The sequence below is a fragment of the Triticum urartu genome, chromosome 6, assembly GCF_003073215.2.
Source record: "Triticum urartu cultivar G1812 chromosome 6, Tu2.1, whole genome shotgun sequence".
Lineage (NCBI taxonomy): Eukaryota > Viridiplantae > Streptophyta > Magnoliopsida > Poales > Poaceae > Triticum > Triticum urartu.
Genome location: NC_053027.1, coordinates 28,578,541 through 28,587,245, shown reverse-complemented (window position 1 = coordinate 28,587,245; position 8,705 = coordinate 28,578,541). Strand labels below are relative to the sequence as shown.

The 8,705-nt window shown below is 40.8% G+C and overlaps 1 protein-coding gene across 1 annotated transcript; it reads right to left on the bottom strand.

Moving 5' to 3' along the window:
* Positions 1-311: 311 nt before the first annotated feature.
* LOC125516452 (probable proteasome inhibitor) lies at positions 312-8,275 on the bottom strand. Its single transcript, XM_048681890.1, has 7 exons — positions 8,113-8,275; positions 3,174-3,360; positions 1,835-2,002; positions 1,482-1,535; positions 1,337-1,390; positions 523-600; positions 312-435 (listed from the first exon to the last, which is right to left on the bottom strand). Exons 1-7 carry the CDS (start codon positions 8,273-8,275, stop codon positions 312-314), a joined length of 828 nt encoding a protein of 275 aa, XP_048537847.1.
* Between the last annotated feature and the right edge of the window lie 430 nt (positions 8,276-8,705).

The window sequence follows — 8,705 nt, the reverse complement described above, 5'->3', positions numbered from 1 at the left end:
CAAACCTTTCTAAAGCGGTAGTATCAGGTACAATAACAGGTCATCTTGAGCCTTACCGGTTGCCAAGCATAAAGTGGGTCCATAGAAAATGTTAAGAAGAGCTAACTTACCTCGCAAAGCGAGATGTTTCAAATCCTGGAACATCAGGCGGGCCAATTGGATCGTAGCGACCACCGGGCGGAACACTCTTATTAATATTTGATTCCGTTTATGATAGAACAAATACTGCAATGGTATATTTAGTAAAAGTAAAATGAACATACCCAAGGTCACCAAAAGGAGTAGAAGGATTTGTAGGAAAGAAACGTGGATCATTTGGACGTGTAGTAATCAAATAGGTTCCATGTTAGACAGTACAGAGGAGCAAATGTAAAGAGATTCCACAGATACTCAGTTAACATATTACCAACGTGCATACTACCACCTGTCCCACCACTGCAAAAAATAAGACACATGGTTAATTATGTGCGGAAGAACTGATCTGTCGATGCTTTTACATGTATATTATGGTTGGAGACAGACCTGTGAGGGTAGAAGCCAACATCAGGAACAGGGAAGGTGTCATCATGACCAACTGGAGCTACTGGAGGATAAATCAGCCTGTACAACAATACATAAACAGAAATATTAGCCCCGTTATCAATATCCTATAACCAATTCACTGGTAGCCTATTTATCCTACAAAGAGTGCTAGTGAGTGCAAATTTTGGTAGAACCGGAATTAAGTTGACATGAACAGGCCCCTTCACTAGTTTGTGCACTTGTAAAGAAAATTCTTAGGAAATTCAGAGTACTATAAAGTGTCAATTCAGGCACATGTACCAAATTTCAAATAAATAAATAATCATATGCGTGATGTAGCAAAAGGACAGGACAGAGTATAAGTATAGAGCAAAATGATGTTCTTATATATATGCGTACCAAATTAGATGGCAATAGAATATGCGTAAGGACATGCATGCCCATGAAAAGTGAACGAGGCCAGTTGATATCAGGACCGAAGGCATGTTCCAGGACATTCAGCTTGTCATTGAAGGCGGTGTAGGCATGAATGAAGTAGAAGAAAACTAGAAAAGACTCACTAGTGGCTAAGCCTTAGAGATTTCAAATCAGATTGAACAGGACTCAATAAAATAACAACAAAGTACAAAACGGTGAATAAAGGAGTGCCACACAACAGAAGAATGGGACATACAAATGGTTGTACCTTGTACTTGGGGTTTCCCACAGAACATTTTCAGAATTGGAAGTAGAAGTGACAACAAAGTACAAAAAAGGTGAATAAAGAAGTGCCACACAGAAGAAGAAAGGGAAATAGAAATGGTTGTATTCGTACCCGGCAGGTTCAATCATCCTTATACTCCGGTTTTCCCACAGAACATATTCAGAACTGGAAGAAGTTCCAAGAACGTACCAAAAAGGTGAATAAAAGGAGTGCCACACAAAAGAAGAAGGGGAAATACAAATGGTGGTATTCTTACCCGGCTGGTTCAGTTATCCTTGTACTTGGGTTTTCGCACGGAACATTTCCAGAACTGCAAGGAGAAGTGCCACGTGTTAGAATTATTGAAAAATGGAGTCAGCTACAACAGAAAAGCTTTGGAAGTTAAACTTTAGGCAAAGGAGTAAAATCATCAGAATATTACCATAAAAGCCCAAATTCCCCAAATAATGATATTAATTCATTTGTACCAAGTAAAAGTGCAACATGGAAGTAATTACAGAGGGTAATATACTAGATTATTTGTTTGCGATGAGATAAACAGAAACTTAGTCTGATTTTTAGTGTCAAAGAAGGAGATGGGACATGCCTTAAAACCCAGCATAGAAATACCTGTTTATTGACGAACTGCTCTCAACATTAGGATTCTGGGCGGCAGCAGCATCCTTACCATTCAATTCAGCCAATAAGCTTAAGTTCAGGATATTAATGAAGTCCGGAAAATTCTTGTACAAATCTTTATACTTCCTGGTCTGTTCTTCAGAGACGAAATCCTTCACACTATATACACAGAACCAGGGTCAAAAACTCGAAACTATAAACTGGAATATCCAGACTATTCAACATAAGGCCAGTCAACAGAGCAAGTACTCAAAATATTTTACATAATGATAAACTAAACATGACAAAATTGTCCTCTTGGCTGCACTAGGTCTTTCTTAAGAAATAAATTAGAAATAGATTTAATATCACTTATTGCCCCTTGTATCACACTGGATATCGATAACCATATCTTGTGCAGAAAATCATACTCAATCAAACAGAATACATTTCTATACTAAGATAGTTGTAGCAACCCAAGTCATCACATAGTAGAATAGAGCAAGCACACTAACAGGTTGGCCGAATTCATAAACAGTCTCTATAAGTCTAGCTCATCGTTACTAGTTATACCATTTATACTGTTCCGCTTATAGCGACATCATTTCTATAAAGCTTGTTAATACAAGTGAAGGGACTTGACAAAAAGAATGTGCATACAACAAAGCACAAAAAACCATCACAGTAGCTCAACCATTAATTGAAGTAGTCTTTACATATATAAAATGTCTCCACACATAAAAAAGAAGCAGGTCTTGAGTTCAAATAGCATGGCTTCATGGGTTTCAATTTCAGTTTCAACAAAATTTCAGCACCAACTGAAATCACTGAAATTCAGTTATTTCAGTTTGCATTTCAGCCAAAAGGCCGAAATATTCATTTGAATTTAATTAAATATTTAAAATTTTCAAAAAATATTTGATTTCCTGTGTACTACTGAATTTGCTGAAATATTTTGACCGAAACATAATATTTCAGTTTCTACTGAAATTAATGAAATTCAGTGAAATCTCACTGAAAGTGAAAACCATGCATGGCTTACAATTCATGTTATTATGTTACCAAATATTTTAGTCAGCCGAGGTGGCAACGATGGTGATAGAGTAAACCGACCATCAACAAATTTCTAATTTAGCCCCACTTGTTAGTAACCAAATAGTGGGAAGGTGAAAAGATCATCACTACCGACTGAAATATTTTTGGAGTGAAGATTACCACATAATGTACATGTCTTAGATCACAAAACATATTTCCGTGTGAAGCAAGTGACATGTGTTCTAGTAACAATAATAAGAAAAGCACATGGAATCTAAGAATGATATACAACAATAATAACAAGACAGGAACATACTTTATGTGGAGATTGCAGGGTTTCTTGTGTCGTGCCCCAAGATCTCGCGCATTAATAGCAAGGAAGTCAGCAATCCGTAGACATTCCATTAAGATGCACTTCTTCTTGACCTCCTCCTCCTTGGAGTACAAAAAGGCATAGCAGTTGTACATACTGTTCCAACCCTCAAATCCCACCTCCACCTCGTCTAGAATCAAGAAAAATAAAAACATTAAATATATAATTAAAGGCTGGCAATTACAATGCAATTCAGGACTCTGCAGAGTCACTTTCCTCTTTCATCTCACACCAAAATATAACTTAATTAATTCCCATCGAGTGAACCAACTAGACAGATTTGAAACTCCCATTAGATATTTACAATTTATTATATTCCAGTTAGAATGACGAGTACATTAGTTCCACAATGCAAGCAGGAAAAGAAAGCCACCGGTTCCATTCATTTAATGACCGGATGTTCCGTCCCTCACTATTGGTCACAACTATTTAGCGTAAAGCTATGTTTTAAAATTCGGATTTCAATTCCTCGCCTATTAAGATAAGTTTGACCCTGAAAATAATTCCAATTTTATCTCTTCTAAAAAATGGTAAGGTCTGCCTTACGTTGTCTTTTCGTCCAATTCCCCTCACCTCCCTACGTAAGCTCTGTCCCCATGCCACCTCAATTTTATTTAATTTTTCCCACCGATTCCTTGAAAACCAACTAAACTGCCCCACTTCTTATTTTTACCAAATAAAATCATGTTTCATTGGTAAGTCAATAATGTTATGAGGGTCAGTCCATCAAACATGGTGTCTTATCCCTTAATTAGTGTCCTAGTTAATTAAGCAAATTTGTTAGCAAAGAGTCAAGTCAGTTTACAGACTGTATTAGAATTTGAATAGATGTACGGGATTGTTGGTCAAGTCTTTTCTATACTTTAGAAAAGGGCCGGACCCTCTAAATAAAGCTGAGAAGAATAGTGCCGTTTACTTTTATGTACTTCTCAGTAATTATGGTGGGTTATGTATGTAGTAGAAGCAGCAGCTACAAATCACAGCCACCTTCACGCCTCCGCCTGCCAACCTATTTCATATGCCGTTATGGCCGTGACCCCCTCCAAACCCATCTACTGAACCACCCCGCCCATCACCTCCCTTCTGACCTTGCCTAACCATCACCGGTGGTGAGCGCAACTATTTGGTTATGTTTGACACGGTCAATACCTAAACGCTGCTGCTTGCTGTACATATACGTACGTACATATTGCACTAGTCAATATTTATGTCTAAAGCTACCTTTTGTTGGGCCTTGTCAATGCATGTACGCGAGTCTACCATAGTATTAGCGATATGTCCGAACTTGCGACTAAAACTACTCTTGTACTCATACTGAAAACATGATCATGCGTAACAGCAGCGGTAGGACCCAGAAGGAGGTGGCGACCAACGGCCGTCAATCGGCGAGGCGGCGACCCGCTGTGTGTGGGTCATCGACTGGCGACAGCAACTCACTAAAATATCTAGTGAGATATTTTGAGTGCCGGTACTTATTTTTAGATTGTAGTCGTATTTTTTGCACAAGTAGTATATATCTAGTATTCTAGTGATCTCGCTCTTACACAGTTGTATTTATACATGTTTCTCCTTCACAAACTCTGCCACACCTAAAAATTACTCGTGCCACCGCCACTGACTATCACCTCGACTCAGGATCAAGTTCTGTCATTGCCCCGCTTCCACAAGCTCGACTTCCCAACATATGATGGCTCAGTCGATCCCCTTGGTTGGCTCAATATGTGCAAGTAGTTTTTTCGTGGGTAGCGCACATAATGAGGCCGACAATGTTTGGACTATAGCCTGCCACCTCACCAATGGGGTTCAGTTGTGCTACTTACAGCTTGAGCTAGACTTTGGCATGCCAACATGGGAGCAGTTCAAGGAGGCCTACCATGCTTAGTTGGGCCATCACTTCGTGCAAATTCCTTGAGCGAGTTGGCGCATCTGCCGTTCTTGCAGACTACATCAGCAGGTTGCTAGTGGTCAAGTGCCACAACAATGATCCATTAACATCACCCCATTTACGGTTTTGGTACATGGTCTTCGTATTAACGTTAAGCTTCAGCGGCCATCTGACCTCCACACTGCCATATCCTTTAACAAGGCCTATGAGCAGCAACATTTCCCTCCAACAACATCACCACACCAGCCTTTTGGGCCTACGGGGCCTTGTACCCCTCCGATCTTCCTGCGGTCAATGCAGTTACATAACCTTCTTCTCCAACACCACTACTAGCACATGTTCTTCCATTGAACACTACAGAACCAACCCACCCACAACAGGTTCGGCGCCTGACTCCAGCTGAGTTTGCAGAATGTCATAGTCAAGGCCTTTGCCTCAACTGTGACAGATCTATGTTCGGGATCACCGGTGGATGCGATTCTTCTTCATCGAGGCAGATGACTACGACAAAGATAGCTCCACAACTGATAGCACCCATGGCCCCTAGGAGGTAATTGACAACCTACAACTTGCAGATATGCTGTTTTTCGAGGAAGGAAGATAATGTTATGTGGCTAACTCATCATATGTGGAGTTTTGTCCCTTAATTAGAGTGCTAGTTGATTAAGAAACTTTGTTAGGAAAGGGTCTAGTTAATTTGGATATCGTAGAGTTTGAATAGATTTATTGACTTATTGGTCATGTATTTGAATAGATCTACCGGCTTCTTGGCTGACCCATCTCAATAAAGCAGAGAAGATTATTGTTTTTTACTTTTATCTACTTTTCAGTAATTAGGTTTATGTTAGTAGTAGATCCTTGCAAATAAGTATTGATTCAATTGGAAGCTAAAGTACGCAATCACATAAACAATAAAGTAGTAGGTAAATCACGGCCTTTACAATACAAAACACATGAGTAATATGAACGTTCTCTCTTAAGTCCAAAAAAACATAGTTTTTGCAATGATGGATTCTCGAATGCACAAAGACAAAAGTAGAAATTATATAATAAAGTGACCATGCCTTTGTTAATTTCACGAGAATCCGAGGAACATGAATTTGCAATGATGTTATTTCACAACAATTTGAGAGAGTGAATACACATACAATACACAAAAGGAATTTGTAAGAGCTTTAAACTCTTGTTCAATAGAAAGGTGGCGTTCCTGCCAGTTGCTAGGAAAAAACCCTCGCCAAAAATCAAATGAAAATAAATGTGTAACAGAAGTGCTGCAAAAATTCCTTCAAAGATATTTCAATCCAATCAAAGAAGACTTCAACATTGAAATGTACCTTGGTATATAAACTTAAAACCAATCGCTTAATCATTGTTTCAATTAATAATTTCGAACAGAAGGAAGTGGTTGAATTTGTGAATACAATGGCAAGCATGTGCAAGCATAAGGAAATGTACTTTTTTGAAGGTTTATGTTTCAATTGATTCACAATCTGTAGTTCAAATTGAGTTGTTCAGTTACATGCATGTGTAACCAAGTTCGTTTAAGGTTCAAATTACTTGATATTAGCTTTTGGTAAGTTCTGCCGGCCAAGCACTACAACATACTGATCTACTATGTTTGAAAAAATTCTGCCATGTTTAGCAAGCACAGAGCAAGGCAGCAAGTAAACCGTCGAATAATTAAAGAGACTCCCACATGATGAGGTGACTAGAATTTGCTGGCTGTTTCTTGATGTTGGCAAGGCTCGTGATGCCATTTGTTTTTATGTCTTCACTTGACAAGTAATGTGCGGCATGAATATCAGGAAGGCTGAGTGAATTAATCCAGTGGTCTTTGGCCATACGATTCGGTGGTTATTTTGATTTATGTAGGGTGGAGATCAAAGGTTGTAAATTCAATGGTGGATATTGAGATCATAGCTTTAAATAGCAGGCTATGTGATTCTATGTTTGGCGCTAAATTGACGTTATAGCGCGCTAAATGAAGCCAAATTGTATGTGATGCATTTTGGCACGAGGCCCCTGCAAACGCTATAGCACCGAGGTAACGCGCTATTTAATACTATGATTGCCATGCTATATCTTTAGGCGGGAAAACAGAAGGTGAGGTGGTAAATTCAAAACTGGTGTATTAACTACAGTAATAGAGATGTTAGTATATATAGAACATAACATTGCAACGATCAAGTAGTAGTACTTTTGTAGTTCCGTAGTGATCCAAGTCTGAAGCCAGAGGTTCAATACAGAACTTACGAAATTTAGCATAGTAACATACAGTACACTACTAAGTTCAGTCACACAGCAAATTTGAATTACCAATTCCGAAATAGGAGTTTCACTCTCCACTTCATGGATTGAACTGCTAATTTTAGATCAGAATATATAAACATAAACTTCAGCTCAAAAAGGATTCAGAATTCTAAAATGGCATACTGTATTACTCCCTCCGTCCTAAAATAAGTGTCTTTGATTACAACTTTTTTTTGGACGTGAGGGAGTACTAACTACCGGAGAAGATCAAACAATAGATCATAAATCTAGGGAAGGGACTGATTCTCTGAATTAAGTTGACAATTAAGCACTTAAAGTGTTTTGACTCAGGGACACATTTCCCAAATCAACCACGCCTGAAATACAAGAAGCTGCTACTGACATTGCACCATTTACACCTAAATATAGCCGAACCATCGATCTACATCTATCCACTCGGGAACTCAACCCGAGAATCATCATCAGATATGCAACAGGAGCCCTAAACATGGAGCCGTTAAACTGTTTGACTCAGGGACACATTCCCCAAATCGACCACGCCTGAAATAGATCTACATCAATCTGCTCGGGAACTCAACCGGAGAATCATCATAGATATGCAACAGGAGCCCTAAACATGGGGTCTGTCAAATCCTAACTTGCAGACTACAGTACGCTCACACTAAAAAACACATATATACGTACATAACATAACCCCTAGGGCTAAGGGCGTAAGGCGGAACGCACCTGCGGGCAGGCGATCCATGAGCGCGGCAGGACCGGCGGCGCAGAGGGAGTATCCGTCGGCGAGGAACGCGGCGTTTGCAGCGAACGCGATGCCGTCGTGGGCGGAAATGAAGACGGGGCGCGTGGCCCTCACGACCGCCATCGCGGCCTCGGCGGTCACCATCCTGACGCTGTAGGCGTCGGTCGTCGGTCACTGCGCTCGGTCGTGGAGGCGGTGGTCTCGCGGCGTTCTGGAGAAGTACCTGTTTATTGACGAATTGCGCTCTCAACGTCAGGCTACATGGGCAGCAACAGGCAGCGTCCAAATTAGAAAATCCATATTACCAGGGGTGGATCTGGAGGTGAGCACGGAGGGAGCGAGGGCGGGTCGGGTGTGGGGGCGCGGCCAGCAGAGCGGAGGCAGTGATGCCGGGTCAGACGTCGGGGAAGGGCCGGAGACTGCAGCGGTGATGGGAGGGAGTCCTGGGGATATGCGGCGGAGCAACAGGGTGGCGTGGGACGGTGCGGCGGTGGAGTGGCGGCGCCCTAGAAAAGGAAGGGGACGAGGGAGCAGAGGAGAGGCTGGGTCGGGGGGAATGAAAAAGACTAACAAG

Excerpts from the sequence above, each read along its gene's own strand:
- LOC125516452 (XM_048681890.1), bottom strand. The coding sequence starts at position 8,275 with ATGGTGACCGCCGAGGCCGCGATGGCGGTCGTGAGGGCCACGCGCCCC. Across the intron at positions 2,003-3,173 it reads CCCTGCAATCTCCACATAAA|TGTGAAGGATTTCGTCTCTG; the intron begins GTATGTTCCTGT and ends CTGTGTATATAG. Across the intron at positions 1,536-1,834 it reads AGCAGTTCGTCAATAAACAG|TTCTGGAAATGTTCCGTGCG; the intron begins GTATTTCTATGC and ends TTCTCCTTGCAG.